Genomic DNA, 18042 nt, shown 5'->3' with positions numbered 1-18042 from the left:
TTGCAATGTGGATGGAAATTAGAAGCACGCCAGGTAGGCGCAGGTGACCGATCAGAATCGATAGGCTGCAACGTGATGTGGCAAATGCAAGAATGCTGAAATGAGAGGGAGAAGCAGAAGCACGAGTGGAGGAACAGGAATCGAAAATCAGCAAACAACCAGACAAAAAGGAAGACAATAGACCATAAAGGACGAGACGTAAAGCTTAATTTTGGTTTATTTTTTTATTAAAGTTAAAAGAATTTAATGCTGAAACGTTCAAGATGTACAAACAGCAAGGCCTGGCGATAAAAAAAATCCAGATTTCAATTCAATCGTTTTCACATCATATTTTGATGGTTGGTTAATTTGTTTTCTTTCTTTTTTATTTTTATTTTTGATACCCCAAAACGACAAGCGCCCTCCCTGTACGATCAATCTTTATGGCCGTCGCATTAAAGTTTATGACTCGTATTATAATGATCCAGACCGGATCGATGAGCGACCGCCCTTAAAGTCGCTGCATCGCCATCACCATGGACATGCAGATGGAGATGGACAATGGAAGAGCAAGGAGACGAAGCCAGACGCCAATGCCGATGCCAATGCCAATGCCAATGCCCAGGCGCTCGGCCCCATTGTCGCCGAGGGCATAGTGGATGACACCGCGTTTTGTTTTGAGCACCTCTTTGAGCGGATCCAAGTTCAAGTCGTGCTCCATGAGGCACATCTGCATGAGGTCGTCGGGCAGCTGGATGTGGAACGGGAAACAGTACATGGCCGCACTTTTCAGTATTACTGTGTTGTTCTTATCGCCACAGTTGAAGCTCGTAACGTCCAGGAAGCGCATCTTTTGGCAATTGTGGAGTGGCGATGCCTTCATTAGCACCAGCACATAGTCCAGCGACGCGGTCATGTACAGGGCGAACGGTTCGCCTGCCTCGATGAACGTGTCCCGGAACTTGGTGACTGCCACCAAAGGGTAGTGTCCTGAACATTTTCTCTGCAGCACCTCCTCGTGCGCTTTCAAATATCGACAGCGCTCGGGGACATAGTTCTCCATTTCCCTAGTGGACAGCAGGCAGTCAGGCAAAAGGCACAGAAGTAGGCAGAAAACCACCAGACTGCGATCCATTCGATTCATCCAAAGAAAATTTACTAGATATACGAGTATGCCAATAGGTCCATGTGTGTTTGTACATTTGTGAATATTTGGGTATTTGTTCATTAACAGATGCTGGAATCTATTATATCTCGTAAAAATCTATATCGGACAGTTGGCTCACAGATTACTAGCGCCTCAGTACAGTGAGCCAGGCAGAAATAGTAGGTGGAGCAATACACCAACAAAAATAGACTGAATGTTGGACATTGATTTGTCACATTTTTAAATGCATTTTCTATTACTGAAAACTTGCCTTTCTTTTTTGCCAGTGTATTAAGTTAATCGTGACTGTGTCAAGCATTTCCATGGATCATAGATATGTACATATATGAATGCATATGTATACCAACAGCTCTAATTGGCATTATTCATTTTGCTTCGGTGCTGATTTGTAGGCGATGTAATTGATTCAATTATAGGCTGGCATTATTTCAATTAAGCAAGAATGATGAGAGCCGAGCCTGAGTGATGCGATGGCGCTGTATGACATGACACGTTCGAGCCGATCTTTCAACGGTAATGAATGCGATCGAACGACCGACCGATCGATGGACCGCCTCTGATTTGCCTGCATAGTTGTGTGCGATTAATGCAACGGCCAACTGTTCGGCTTCCTCCTCATCACACTGATTGACTTTTCCGGAAGCAAAAAGCAGAAAAAGATGAGAAGATTGTGATTGCATAATCCGTTCCATTCGATTGGATTGGATCTCTTAGTATGTATGATTATAATGGCTTGCAAATTAAATGATTTATTTCCAATGAGAAATAATCGCTTGAGTAAATTTAATTTTAAGTTGTCGAGGATTTTTTGTTCCCTGACTATTCCCAGGCACTCCCAGGCATTCCATGCCACTCCAATCCTTGGCTATAATAATCTGGAATTCTATACACTATACATTAATGTAGTAATGATGGGGGGGATCATGATTTATATAGCAAATCAATTTTATTCACACTCCCATCCGCATCTTCCCACCCGTTGGGTTTGGGTGCGCTTCTGATGAGGCAATTTATTTATTTTTCTGTTTTTTTTTTTTTGTTGCTTGTCATGTGGCATCGGTTCTCTGTGTTCCGGGGAATTGGACGGACTTTAATTTAATATTGTGTTTTAAAACGATGAAGATTTAACGGCATTTTGACTGTTTGTTTATGCATTTTAATTTCGAGTTTCAGTGCCTCACAGTTCTTGGCCTTTTGATGGAAATATGAATTTATTGTTGACTTTTGTTTTGTCATTAATGGGATTTGACTCTCGGTGGCGGGTGGAGGGGGCTTGTGTCTCTTTTTTTGTTTTGTTCTTTGTCAGCAGGTGGCAATTGTCATGCTCAGCCAGTGTTGTCAGCAGCTCCAAGCAATCGGACTCGCACTTGCACGCCAACAATTCTACTCTACCAAAAACCAATGAGACTCAATCTCCTAACTGATTTATGGCTTGTGCTTGGGTTCTCTTTGTGTGACGGGTGGGTAACTGCTAAATTATATAGATATATGAATGTATATATAATCGGAAGTTGGCACTCCATTTGCGGCAAGTGCCGCCGTTCCCCATATTAATCGACGCACCAAGTCTGATGCCCCGCGACCACTTCCGTCGCGTCCCGCGGCGCATTCCAAAATTGTGTCACGCGACGGAGCGTCGTACAAATCAAAGTCCCACCCGCTTCCCAGTGCCCAGAGCAGACTGCGTTTTTTTGTAGCTTTAGGATCGGAAACAGAAGCGGAATCGATCATGCAGCGATCCATTCAATATGCGCACATTGTGCCACATTTTGTGGTTTCAGCTATGGTCATCATAGGGTAGGGTAGCTCGGGTGGTGTCTATCTCAATTCCAACAAAATGCATAAGAGACCAAATCCAACTGATTGAAATTTCAGATTAATTAGAAGTCAAATCTTTGCCTAATCAAAAGTTGAAATTATCTCAACAAGGGATCCCAGTCAAAGCTAATAATAATATGAATTTTACCTGTAATATTAATTAGCTGCTTTCTCCTTCTAGGGTATTCACGACTTCGTAACTAACTCATAATATTCCTGCCTTGCCTGCTTTCCGCCTGCGGATTTGTTGCAGTTTTCTTTCAATAGTTTATAATCAATTTTTGGCATCCATCGGCTTATTGTTTATTGCACTTGGCTTACTGGCTTTTGTTTTAGTTGTCTTTATTTTCTTGATCCACGACGATGGCGATGTTGATGGTGATGTCTATGGAAATGGCGACCTTCCAATGGTCAATGGTATGGAGTTCGTTGGCCACTTGGCTGGCGGCGATTTTGGGGGTTTTGTTTCGTTTTTAATTTAGTTTTTGGGCTTTCGGTTGGTCAGTGTTTGGTTGCTTCTCTGATGGTTTGGCTTTTTGCTGGCTGATTGGATGCGCGGTGAAACTGGTGAGTTAAACCGTTAAACTTTTGCCCCTTTTGCTTTGACACCTGACACTTGACACATGACACCCGGCACAGGCGACGACAGAGCAGCCTTGAGCGCCACGCGTTGTTTTTGCTATATTTATAGGGTATTGTGTATTGGGAATGGGATTCTTGCTTCATTAATCGCTCGCAATTAAGCGCCACTTTAGAGCGCGATTCACACTCTGTTCACACACTTTCGCATCAGATGGGCCTCTCCAGCATCCACGTGCCCAGCATTCATCCAACTCTGTTTTCTTTGTTCTGGATCTTTTCGAATGCATTCAATCAACGCAATTTGATTGATGTCTTCGATGTTGTCATTGTTGTTTGCATGTTGGCACGTGCCGAGCTTCTCTTTTTGTGTCTGTGTGCTTCACATTCCAAGATCTTAACGGAAATGGAGAACCAGTTGATTTTTCTAACCCAGAGATTAATGGCAGATCAGTTTCAGCCGAGGAATGGGAAAATGTCACCATAAAAATATAAAGTAACTAGAAACCCAATGAAGTTGTAAGGGCACATTGTATCATCTTAGAAATGTGAAGAAAAGTAAGAGAAATGTAATAATTCATAAAGAATTTCCGCTTTAAGTTAAGTAACAGGAACATATCCATGGTTTAGTGTTGTCCAAACTGGAAGCTTAAGGGAGAATAAGTTTCAACTGCCGACCGACGGCTCCAATCTTCTGTATTACACATCCCCGCCTTGTGGTTGCCCCTTCAAAAACCAATAGCCGGATGACTTGGCAGCAGCAACAACCGAGAACCAACAAATAACCACTCACAGATGTACTTTATATACGAATCTAGATATGTACATATATACTTATGAGTGTATATTTAGTAGTTAGTATATTTTCATCCACCTTTCGGCTAGTCAGGTAGGCGCACTTTAATCTGGTTCTGCGCACTGAGCGCATTAATTATGCGTTCCAAAGCGATGTCTAGAATATATGTATGTATATCTACACTCGTTTCTACGATTATGAGTAAGTATATTCTTTTTTTGTTGGCTCTTGCTCTTCCTCCTACGAGCTGCTCTGTATGAAATTCTTGGCACGAGTTGGTTAATTAATTTAATTAAGGTTTTACCAAAGCGACGCCGGCGCTGAGCAAGCCGTCGGCTTTGACGCCAGGCGGGAGCCCCCAACCACCAGCACACGCTGATGAGCACGGAGTACTAGGTATTCCCCATCCCCCCGCCCCGCCTAACATTCAACTCGTTTCCCCTCGATCTTTCTTACCTTGTGGCTTCTAACGGTAGCACGAATATTATAGCACAAGAAAAAACTAATCCAAAGTAAAATGCCACACAGACACACACCGAAAGGGATATATGGGTAAAGACAAAGTCAAAGAGAAAGAGAGAGATAGGGATGCATAGTCCAAGATATAGATATCGTCTAGTTTATGATCTCTCCACCCCCCTCTCTCACTCCCTCTCTCTCTTTCTCCATCTGTCCCTCTGCCCTTCTATCGCTACTTTTTCCACTAACAAAATTATTCAAATTACATTTCGATTTTCAATATTTCCCGACGTCTTTTTGGGGCCCAATTTTTGTTTTATTTTATTTTCAATTAAAGCTTGTTTATATCAACAACATCCATAAAAGTCTTATCGTTTCCAGCTGCCGCTTGCATTTCTAATGAAAATTTATGGAACTTCCCGCTCTCCAGACTCTTTCCTCTGTTTCGTTTGCTGTCATTTTGTATTTCTCAAATTGGAAATTCTTTCTTTTTGACTGACATTAAAACTTGTCCATCGATCCTTATCTGCCCAGGGAATATTATTAGTTTTAAGTTTGTTTTTTTTTTAAGCAGCATAACTCTATGGCTGACGCGGTTCTCGGGCAGCTACACATGTAGATCGGAGATCCGTAGAGAGATTCCCACTCGTAAAATTTGCAATTTGTTGTTTCGATAATATCCCAATAAAAATCCCAAATGCATTAAGGTTTCAGAAGCGAAAGATAGTGTGGGATACCAGTGCTCCTACACATGGCAAAGAAATGATCCAAGATCGTCTTAAATGGGTACAGGTTCAACTTTCATTTCTAATAAATCATATTTTGAGGCAGCACTTTGGCAGATGCCAAGTTAATTAAGCTTTCATCAATTAAAAAATCATTATGAGTTCATAAACAGATTCAGAGTTTCAATCAGTATGGTTTTATGGATCCCTAGGAAGTATAGAACACTACTAGAACTTCCCACTCACCGCCATGGCGCTTGTTCTGAGTCTGCATTTCCTTGTTGTTGTCCTATCCTCCTGCTACTGCAGTTTTCATTTACCCCAGTGAGTGAGTGGGATCAATGCATTTTGTGTTAAGTTTTTACTGCCTTTTTCCGCCTCTGACTCTGCCACTGCCTTTTGGCTGATGCATGGCCCTCTGCCTTAAGCTCATGCGATGCGTCGCTGCTCTTGCATTTGTTGTCATCTGCAATTGGATGATGCGTCGCTATCGCATTCTCTGTCTTTTTCAGCTGCATATCGTTACATTGCCCGCTGCTGCTGCTGCTGCTTCTACTCCTGAAATTGCTGCCGCTGCTGCTACTAATGCCACTGCCACTGCCACTGCCACTGCCGCTGCCTCTGCCTGGTCTGCAATTGTATTGATTTATGCGAATGCGGCGAGCATCAAAGCAGAGTCCAGGGCATAAATGCAACTACAACTACAACCACGATTACATCTTTGATCAGTCTGTGGGCTGTGGTGAGCTCAAATGTGGAAGTGAATGGATGTGGACCGCGTTGTTGTAGATTATCAATTTTCTTTCGTTTTTCCAAAATTATGGAAATGCAAAATGCCTTTGGGCACACACACACAGCACAGACACAAACAGCAACAGAAATATGTATGTACATATGTATGTATGTACAGCTGCGGCGTAAAAAATAGCACCATGACATTAATCTTTCTTCTTTAAGATATTTTGTTAAAACAATTATTTTAATGAACGTTTCTTAAACTACTATATAAACTTATCCGAGAGAAATGGTATGCGTTCAAGGCTTCAGTTGAGAATATTTGGAAAGAAAAGGAATTATTCTAGTATTTGGGCGGCAACAAAAATAGCACTAACTTCATACAAGCTCCAAAACCTTCAAATTGCAAAGAAATTTATCTTGTTTTTCATTAAAATAGGTTACTATAGTTGTATTAAAAGGTTAATATTTTGTTTTAAGGCTTTTGGTAGCAACAAAAAAGGCGCAGAGACTTATATAAGGTAACCTTTTTTTATAGAATATTTTCTGAGGTAGTCTTCGGGACAACATTTCGCATCATTTCCACTCTGATCACCACCAATTGGCTAATGCCAAGTTTTTCAGCAGTACTAGATGTTGTATAGTCATTTTCAGTAAGATCCACAATAATATTTTCAATTTCTAGATATTGCTTCTTCCGTTTCAGGTACAACATAGACACTATTTAATAAATGCATGAAATCTACTTTGATTATTATGAGAAATGTCCTAATTTGATGTAAGTATTACTAGAATATAAAAAAAAAGATGTTAAAGTCTTATTTAAAAAAAAAGAAATTTATAAATATATGTATAATACTTATGTACATACATAAGTGCAAATAACGAAAAGTGCAATATTAAGTACATACATACATTCGAGTTTTTTTAGTGTTTTATTTTTCGTTATTTAAAAGCTTCACATTTATATTTTTTGGTATTCCCTTTTTGCTAAGGATAAAGTGATTGATATCTAGCTGTTATGCGCAACGAAAGTCAGTGATTATGAGTATGTACTCACTTTTGCTCCCCACTGTAGATCCTGTGGTCCAGCGGGAGCAACATTTGTTTCTTTGGTTGCGAAAACTGTAGGTCTTATGGAAAACAGCCATTTCATCAAAAATATAACACTTTGAGTCACATTTAAATGTATTAATCATGCTGCAACAATTATCATGGTGTGTTCATGCGTTTCGTGTTATGGAGGTGGTTCTTTGTAGTGCACAAATCGATGAAGTGTCAACATTTCTTTGATAAAACAATAATGCTGCCTAATATGCAATATAAAATTCCGTTTCTTTGTGTCTTTTCATCAGGACAATAGGCCACAACAGACCAGCTACAGTATTCTCTTGCTCAGTGCTCTAAGTATAATTAAGCCTCAAAGTTGATATAATAGTGATGTATGCGTAATGTGCAGGAGAGTGGGACAACGACTGCGACGCAATAGCAACAGCAGCAGAGCAGAATCAACGCAAATTCACCGCTACAGAGCATTGACACTAGAAACATCATTATCAGGAGAGAATGCCAGGTGGGGAGAAAGAATGAGAGAGAGTGAGGGGGGGAGTAAAAGAGGAACACAGACATAAGTATTGGGGCAGCGAGGAAGGGATGGCAACACATTGATGGATGGCTGGCCGCCGAGCGACTCTATTGACAGCCGCAGTTATCGCTGGCTGCGCCAGAATTTATCTTTCAAGCATCATAAATCACAGCAGCAGCAAGAGAAGGCACAGAGTAATGCGCCCACCGGAATACCCCCCAGTGGAAACTCGTAGTTATGCCATGCTAAACGGACGCACCTGTTAAATGATATTATTGAAATGCCTCATTGATTAGTTTAAGCTATATTTAGCTAGATTTAAGCTAAGATTTAATGCAGGAAAGTTTTAGTTGGGCGAATGTTTCTTCCGATGATGAATATTTTTGAATCTATAAAGATTGAAGAATATGAATGGCACAAAATCCAAATACATATATTGTATATTGTACATATATTGTATTGAGGTAATTATCTATTGCTTTAGCATCTTTCTATGTAAACCATGAACCAACACACTAAGTCATTTTGTCTAAGTCATTAAGTCAGTTTGTTTTATGTCCAAAATACCCCATGTATAAGCCTATGTACAGGGTGTGCAAATAGTTGAAATTACATAACATTCTTTCTACTAAGCACTAAGATAAAGGCAAGGGCACAGAACGCTGATCATATGGTGGCGGAGGAGGAGGAAGAGGAAGAGGGAACTGCGAGGCACTTGCCATGCTCATTGCTCGGCAGTTTAGACTTGGTAGAGACTGCCATAAATATGCTAGTATATGTACATATGTAAATAAATATATATGTACATATGTACATATATGTATGGTATATACTTAGCGATAATTACTCTACATACACATACTCATAGTTCTACTAAAACATTCCTTTTTCTTGATGGTTTTGCTCCTCATCATCTTGCTCATCTTTTTTGTGTGTTTTTTTTAGCTGATTAAGAAAATGAAAATGCAGCGAAGCGAGGGAATTGTGGCTGATAAAACAGCAAAAACATAAAGAGATACAACAATTATGGCAACAACAGCAACGAAAACACTTTTTGTGTGTGCACTCAGTGAAAACCAAATGAATTTATTTATATGCAACCAAAAGCTACATAAATACCTACATATTATGTACACATATGTACATACATACGTATGTAAATATGTGTGTACATATTTTTATGCACCCATAAAAAGTTACTTTGAATGTTTAAAACCATTTGAGAACTACAAAAATATGAAAAGAGAGCAGACGTTATGTATACATATGTATGTACATATGTATGTATATGTATGCATGTACATACTACCTTTCTTTTCGCAGAAATCAAATAACTTTTTATGGATACACATGTGTGATGGACGATGTATAAAACTTTAAACTTTTTTGTATGTATTTTGTATTTATCTTTACAAATGTACACGATCATGTAAGTATTTATGTAGATCCTTATTTCAAAAACCCAGACAAAAGCTTACCTGAACTAAATTGATCTAAAATGATGCCTTGCCATATTATTCTCATGATTGTGATTAGCTTACATCAGCTCCCCTCACATCTTTCCCAATCTATGTATAATCCTCTTCAGTTCCCATGAGCCACAGCCAATTTTTTGAGCTCTCGCCTCAGTATCTAACTTCACGAGCAATACTCACTCGTGGTAAATTGTTCGATTGCCTCATAATTTGATGCAACAAAAGGAAGTCTAACTCTAAGTCATACAGACATACATACATACATATGTACATATATGTACATATTTATATGTACATATATACTCTGTATGTATTGTATATACGACTGTCGTCTAATCATAATTCAGAGGCTTATCGCAATGGTGTGCATCTCTAGTTTCATTTCGTTCCGTTTCGTTTCGATTCGTTTCGTTTGGATTGTGACTGAGGCTCTGAGACTGGGGCTGAGACTGCTCCTCCTTGTTGGCCTCCAACTGCGGGGAACGTGGGGTATTGGGTGCTTGCAGCATGCTGCATGGAGTTGTGCTGTCGTCGACCGTAAACTTGCGAAAAAATGTCGCGTGCTCTAAACTGCAGTTATGTAACTTTACTATGCCTGACAACTCGCTGGCAAGTCGGTCATAAAATCATGAGCTTTATCGCAATAAAGGAGAGCTCTCCCAATTCCCCAAAGGAGGAGGAGTAGTTCTCCCTCTGTTCGACTCTATGTAAGTGAATGTCCCTGGCATAGATCGTTAATTCTTGATTGACAAATGATTGGCCAAATTGTTGGCTCTTTGTTCGGCTTCCGCCTTGGGGCGGCTAAAAGCAATTAAAAACAATTTCCCTCTGACAGAAGTGTGCAGCAGCAGCAGCAGCAGCAGCACACCAGAAAATGATTGAAAAGCGACGACACCCGATAATAGACGTGGCAACCTGGCAGCCTGGCAGATTCGAATTCAGGCCAAGGAGGAGACTGACAGTGCGCCGCGCGTGGGTGTTAAATTACAGGGGCCGCAGGCATCAGCTCCCACTCCAGCAATCTCTCTCCGCCTGACAGGCAGCAAACTCAACTCCCAGCATCAGCCACCACACCACACATCGGGTGCAACATCCCATCCAGAGCAGCAATAGATCTAGTCCCCCGGTCCAGGTTGGGGAGATGTTCGAATACGAAATTCAGGTTCAACCTCCACGCCAGATGGATGGCTAGGCGCGCGTCAATGTCATCTGCATCTACGCCCGCGGTTGTCGTACACTCACCATGCCCTGCCCCCACTACCGCATCGACAAGAAGTGACCAGAGCGAGTGGCCCACAAGAGAACGAAGACGTAAATACCCTAGACCAAAGCAATTGGAAAGATTTTACATACTTCCCCATTAGAATGGCTAACTTCTGGCGAATTTGATGTGGACTGGGGCGGCGGCAATTTGTTGAGATTGTGGGGCTGCAGTAAACAAATTGTTAATAATTGTTATTTTCAGCGCTGGTGAGCTGCTGCTGTGGGCGTTTGAAACTGTTGCAGTTGCACTCTGGTCTTGCACCCCTGGCTTGGCTTTGACACATTGCAGTTAATTGCATGCGGCTCGGTTCGGCTCGGCTCGGTTCGTCTCGTATCACCTGGCGAATACGTAATGTGTGGAATTTTATGCCCCATCTCCATGGAGACAATCATTAAGGCCTTGCACACACATAATTTGACCAAAAGCAGCAGAAGCAGCAGCAGCAGCAGCAGCGGCGGCAGTAGCAATTGCACTGCAACAAGTCAAACTGAAACTCGAAGACGCAGCCAAAGCCAAAGCCAAAGAGACAAAGTCAAAGTCAATAAAAATTCTGAGGCGGCAAAGATGAGAAAGGAGCATTGAGAAAGAAAAAAAAGCAGCGCACAGCACACTGCGATGGGGCAAAATGAATGCAGGCAAACTTCGGCTCGATCTGGCAGATCCAACCGATCCAACCGATCCAACCGACCACCGCCAGCTAAATTAGTTGTCATGGGAATTTATTGTGCTCAATGGTGAGGCGGCGACGGCGACCGAAGACTTAGACTCTAAGACCGATGACTGCAGTGGCGGGCAACGGGGCGCAGTCGAGCAGTGGCCATGGGGTTTGCAATTGCAATGGCAATGGCGGTGGTAACCCTAATGTGCCCACATGCATCCATCCCAGAGATCATGCGCATGATTAGCTCGCAAAAAAAAAACAGAAACAAAAATAAAAAGAATATGAGCAACTCCAGGCAAAATGAAAAGAAAGCAGATTGGCAGCGCGTTTGGTTCTCAGCACAGAGATGTGTCTTACAGTGAGTTCAGCGTAGCTCGTGACACGAATCACTAGGAGATTGGGAATCTACTTACCGCGCTTAAAAGTGATGCCGAGCTGTGATGGTGGCTCTGCTTCTAACGTTTTTATTAGATCTTATAGCAGTTCTCTCCTTCAATCCCAGCTACATACATTTCTACTTTCATGACTCACGCTCTCATCTCTGGTGTGCAGCAACCAAGTGTCCGGCCAAGCGCAAATTGTTTGAGTTGCCAATTTGTATTAAAGTTGAATTATGCAAATAATGCAGCGACTTTGCCGATGAACTCGCAAATCCCAGTCAGTTTCAGTCCCCATCTCAGAGTCTCAGTCTTCATCTCAGCCCTCGCCATTCCTCTGTCTCCACTCTTTTTTCTTCCTCTTCGATTCTCTTGGCTAACTGTCAACTGTCACACACACACACACACACACACACACGCGGAGTGTGTCTGCGAAATTTGTGTTTTGTGGAAACATCATTTGTCTCAGGGCGAACTTCCAGCTTCATCTTAATCTACTGTTGTCGTCGCCAGCATCGTAATCTATTATTAAAATGCCATTAGAGCGGTGCAGTCTGTGTTCCATTCCCTTCGACTGGCTGTAGCTGGTGCTGGTGCTGCTGCTGGTGCTGGTGTCGTGTCTCCCCTACCAACGGCAAATGTAATTATTGATGAAAAAACATTCGAGGATTTCAATATGTACATATGTATGTATGCATGTACATTGTTCCCAAAAATTGCCACCCTCACACAACATCAGCCTTCGCCTCAGCCTTACTGTGTATCGCATTTAAAGATCCATGCGATGAAACTTCACATTTGACTAGGTTAGGTCAACCCTAAGACTAAAATTGGAAACAAATTGTAATGCAGAATCGTAGGACTACTCTGGTGGGGTATTCCAAAATTCGTTGTCAAAAAACTCTCCCTGTGGGTTTCTGTGTGTGTGGGTTTCTTTCTCTGCCTGTGTGTCTGTGTGCACCTCTCTCCTAAATGTTGTCAAATTTGGCGCGAGCAAATCGCACGCGTGTCCTCAGGCTGTCTTGGGGTTTTGTTGATTTTGTTTCGCTATATGTGTGTATGTGTGTATGTGTGTGTGAGTGAGTGTGTGTATATTAATTAATCTGAAGATTGGAGGCCCAGGCCTTTGCATAATCAAGTTCCACAAGCCTGGCCAAGTGTCAAAAATAGGTAAGAGCTTGGGCCATTAACTGCAATTAAGTTTGCCGAACGGTGGCCGGTGGCCGGGAAACAGTGTTTGGGGGGTCCGCCAATTAACAGTTCATTAGCTAAAGTTTTGGCAAATATTTTAACTTCTGCACGTTGAGCAGCCCAAGGAGGATCAACCATCGAGTGCCTCGAGGGGAAATTTGTGTATTTAAGCGGCGACAACAGCCGCAAATCGTTAGAGGCGCTGACAAAATAAACTATCGAAAGCCGTTATATAAAATCTTCAACACTTCTTCATACCCCCCGATCACCCCCTGTGAGTGGAGCTGTGAATGTGACCCCAGGTTAAACATGTTAGAGGAACAAGTGTAAATGATTGTGGCATGAGAATTAGGTATGACTTAGTGGCATGGAATTTCGGTTTATAGTTGGAACATCTTCTGGTGGGAGCTCTCTATGGCTTACACCCATAAGTTCGAGAAAAATACTCCTGCAAGATAACTTCTGAAATCATTTCTGCCTATTTCTAATTTTTTGTTGCTGTATCTTTGCTGAAACGAATTTCAACTAGCGATTGTTTTGTGTTAAACTGATTCCCAGGAACTTTGCCTGAAAATGGCAAAGGCCCCACCTGTTTAGCCCAGAATGTTGAAAGCATTAACTGAAATCGAAGAAGCCATTTAATTGTTCTCACGGAGACATTCCCATTCCCATTCCCATTGCCATTCCCATTGAGAGAGTGAGAGGAGTGAGAGAGAGAAATGAATAGGAAACTCTTCCTCTATGGGCATCGCTCAATTGGTGTGTCGAAACGATAAGCAATATCGATATGTGTATATAATTGATTTTCCGTCACTATTCACTCATTAAAAGCGCATTAATTTCGCATGAAAATCGGGCACAAATCGCTCGAGAATCTCACTTCGACCTGGCCCCAAACCGTCAGATGAGATGGCTACGAAGTTCTTGGGTCTCTTGGGTTTGAATCTAAGGAAGAACAAAAGATCGTAGACAATGAAGGCTGCAAAGAGCCAGCCAGCACCTTAAACTGATCGCATTTGGTATAGAGTCGTTAAACGCCAAATAGAAACTATCAAGTCTCGGCAGAATCATTTGCATTGTCTCTAAATGTTAAGACATTTCGAATTGGTTAATAATTCATTTATTTCAATCAGTTAGGACTTGGCATCTACAATTTGAATAGGCCCAAGCAGGAGCTGGGCATGGCATAGAATTGGGATTGAAGCTCCGATTGGGTTTCGGGATTGCCGATTGTGGATGGGGGAGGGGGACTTGCCTCTTGCCTAATTGGCATGCGTAAGGCGGCCAATTTGGAGTCGCCACCACCATCGAAGTCCAAGTCGTCGTCGTTGTCGACGCCTGTCAGCACAGGAATTTTGTGCGCCCAAATTGGCAGCTATTGTTTGCTGCCGCTGCCGCTGCCGCTGCTGCTGCTTCTAGTGACCTACTTTGGCGCCAAGGCAGAGGCGCTTTTGGCTAAAATCCAAAAACAGTCAGCGAACGAGACAGGCGAACAACGTTCAGCAAATTGCAGTTGAATGCGCTCCCGGCGGCTCCCTACTCTGCTCCCTCCCGTCCGTCTGTCCTTGGCGTGGACTTTGTTCAGGCCTTTGCCATGGCCTGGGCCTGGACATGCGTCTGGCCTTTCCCGGCCTGGCGTCTTTTTATTATGTTTCTCGGCTCGGGTTTGTTTCGCTGATGTTGATGCATCGCTGACAAATTATAATACGTATGCGAATAATATGCAACAGACAGGAGCGCATCGGAAGGGGGCAGACAACATAATCCCCCAAAAATCAACCTTCAGCCTACTACTACTACTTATAACACAGATAACACTTATAACTCAAATCGAAGAATTAAAGACTGCGCTAAAGATATGTACCATAAATGCTACATGGGAGACAGGGTAAACGAACTCGTAAATAAAATCAATATATTTTGTATTATGAATTGTCAGAGGAGAGTCAAAGGACCAAGTCCCTTCATCAGGAAACGCCTCTGTTTATTGTCTTACACCATACATACATACATACATACATACATACATGTATGGATGTAAATATGTATGTATGTATTTATGTATATTTCCCACCCGCATCCCCTCAGCCCATTGGCCACACACTTGCCCAAAATCGGCTTGAAACTTGTAGTCGTATTAAATTGAAATTGTTCGGTCTGTTCTGTTTTTGTTCGCTTAAATTTATTTCCTTTTGTTGGCAGAACTGATAATTGATTGATTTATTGTTTTATTGTTTGCAAAATAAGTCAACTCACTGCCAGAGAGATGAGAACTTAGCGCTGTGGCGCTCCATAAAATCCACATTAAATAAAGATCAACGCAAAAACCACAAAACGAAAAGGTAAAAAGAGAAAAAACCTCAAAAGTTCCAATTTTGGATTTTAACTTGATGCCGGCAACATTGGCAACAAAAGGATGACGACAAAAAAATGGTCAGAAAAGAAGAGCTGATTGCGACTGACAGCCAAAAGTCAGAGAAAAACTGAAACCTTGCCTATCAGGAAAACAGAGAGGGTGTTTTTTTTAGCTTATTGGTATCTTGGAAGATTTCATGACAGTCAAACGTAAAGCCCAGTATCAACGCCCAAACTAACTAAAAACGCAGAATAATTTTAATTGTATTTTTACTTTCTCTTTGAATGTTCCATCAGTGCATGAATTCGTTTGCAGAATATTTGGTTGCCATTTGGTTACCAAATTTGATCCATTGCCATGGGGGGGGAAGATCGCTGATTTTATGTGAAATTTATGTTTGAAATCCGAAAACCATTTGACACACTTCCCTTGCTCATCTAACCATACCGAGAGTATACCGTTAATTGTGGGCAAACAACTTGAATTCGTTGCATCCTCCGATTGGACGGATGGTGGTGGGGCGGGCTAAGTAAGTGAGCGGCCGGACCGGCGAAACCCATCAGAAACGCACTCTGGCAGCGATTTTGCATGGGCCGGAGCAACAGTTAAATGCATTTAGCGATTGATTAGCCAACCAGAGAAGCTGCCGCATAAATAAATAATTGCACAGAAATGCAAACAATGTTGCAGTATGCCTGACCCCTCCTCCCCACTGGTCCACAATTCACAATCAATCGATGAAAATCAATTTTGTGTCGAGCGGTTGATGGCTGATGGCTGGTGGCTCATGGCCGGAACCGAGCTCATAATCATGCAAATGTGTCGCCAAATGAGATGCGGCGGATGTGGATAGCTGCCCGTGTCATACGTTACAAAGTAAATCAATGCCAATTTTATATAATGCAGAGCTAAATGTTTCCATTGAGTTTGCTGTGGCTCCCGACTTAATGTGCAGCTAATTTCTGGCTAATTTATATCTAATTTATGGCCAATTTCCAGCTAGCAGCCAGCACCCCAGACCCTTAGCAGCACTCCCAGCCTCTCCTTTATTATGCGGAAACGGAAGTCGGGGAAGAAAAAACACTGAGATACTGTGTTGAAAGATAATATGTTATAAAAACATTCATTTATAATTATCGAACAACTGTCAGCTGCTGCTCATGCAAATAAATGAGGGCCAGAGAAAGGTGTGGCTGTGCAGTCTCAATTCCCGTATTTCTCCCCCCCATTCCCTCATCTCAGCGCAGCTCCAGCTTCCAGTATTAGTTAGTTTTGTTGTTGTTTATTCTGTTTGCTTGGTGCGTAAACAAGTATTTTAATAACTCAATCAAAATAAATTAACCAACAGCAGCCACAGCCGCAGCCACAGCCGCTGCCGAATGCAGCAAGAACATGCAAAGGGGCAAGTAAGGGGCACGCACAGCGATAACGAGTGAGAGGGATGGAGAATGAGGAGACAACTGAGGAGTCGAGTTTAGTGGCCACGAGGAGCGCACTTCACCTGACTGACTGTCAAACGCATGCCAACAACAGTTTAGTGGCAACAATTAGCCACACATTTCGCCAAAGCGCCAGACAGCACACAAAAAGGAGACAGAGAGACAGCCAGAGAGAGAGAGAGAGAGGGGCACTGGGTGGACCATTGGACATGCGATTCACTTAGCCAGCATCCAGCTGCGTACAAAGTTCTCTGTGTGGTTCAAAATTCAGGTTCGGTTTCAGGTCGAGTACAACCTGAGAATACACTGGGGAAAACCCAAAAGCCAAACCAAAACCAACTAAAGGCACAACAAATCAAATAATGGAAGGCGCCCAATTACAGCTCAAAGTTTACTCCCGAACACACACACAAAAGAAACTCCTTTCAAAGCCTTGCTCAACATTTTCCAATCATGACCGGGGAATTTCTTTTAGGGCTCACTTTTCTCTCAGTGACTCAGTGGCCTTACCTTACCTGACAGACAGTCTGGCTGTGTCTCATCGTCTGTCTCTGTCTCCGTCTCCGTCTCTGTGTTGCTGTCTCTGTGGCTGAAATTGTTCTTAATCAAGCGTTAATTTGCTGGCCAACAACAGCGATAGAAACGGCTAAGTGAATATATGTTGCGGAATATGCGGAATAGAATGGAACGGATCGGCTTGGATTGGATTGGATTGAATCGGATTAGCTGGGCTGGTTCTGGGGGAATTATTAATTTGAGATGCAGCTGAGAGAGAGCTGGTTGGATGGATTTCTGTGTGAAGGCGGATTAAGTGGTTTTTGATCCTTTTAGATATCCGCTGTTCCAGCCACAGTCTACCGACTCTTCTAATGAAATATCTTCAAAGATTTTTGCACAAGTCTCTGTTGCTCCCTCCCTCTGTCTCTCTCTCTCTCTCTCTCTGTGAAAGGAGTTCAATAACCTAGACTGATAGACACGTTCTTTAAAGAGATATAAAACAAACCTGATAACAATGAAATCAACATTTTGTATGCAATGACATATATATATGTATGTTGTTCCCCCGACTGGTTGTTCATCTTCTTGGTTGTTGATTATATTTGCAAGGCAGATCGCGACACAGAGACAGAAAGACAGAGAGAGAGATGGTCAGATGCCACTTTAAGCTAAAGACAAATTCTATCGGTAAAATATAATAAAAATTTATGACAAGCCATTGTTCACTTTTATTGTTATTATTTCGTTGTTTCTCTTTATGCATATCGCTGAAACGCCACCTCACTCTCTCTCCCTCTCTCTCTCTCTCTCACTCTCTCTCGTCTCTCCTTCTACGTTCTCCCAGTTTGTCTCTCCTGCATCGCAATCTCTATTCTGATTCTGCTGCTTAGAGACAATACAAAATTTCAGGACTATTGTTTAACAATCGAAATCAATA

General features: G+C 42.2%; 1 protein-coding gene across 1 annotated transcript; it reads right to left on the bottom strand.

The window, feature by feature from the left end:
- Positions 1–418: 418 nt before the first annotated feature.
- Positions 419–1188, bottom strand: LOC117894282. The gene has a single exon (XM_034801244.1). It carries the CDS (start codon positions 1121–1123, stop codon positions 491–493), a length of 633 nt encoding a protein of 210 aa, XP_034657135.1. The 5' UTR covers positions 1124–1188; the 3' UTR covers positions 419–490.
- Positions 1189–18042: the final 16854 nt, after the last annotated feature.

Source organism: Drosophila subobscura, chromosome A (genome assembly GCF_008121235.1).
Source record: "Drosophila subobscura isolate 14011-0131.10 chromosome A, UCBerk_Dsub_1.0, whole genome shotgun sequence".
Lineage (NCBI taxonomy): Eukaryota > Metazoa > Arthropoda > Insecta > Diptera > Drosophilidae > Drosophila > Drosophila subobscura.
The sequence above is the reverse complement of the archived record's forward strand: the minus strand, read 5'-3'. Positions and strand labels throughout refer to the sequence as shown.

Coding starts and splice junctions, on each gene's coding strand:
- LOC117894282 (XM_034801244.1), bottom strand. CDS start 1,123: ATGAATCGAATGGATCGCAGTCTGGTGGTTTTCTGCCTACTTCTGTGC.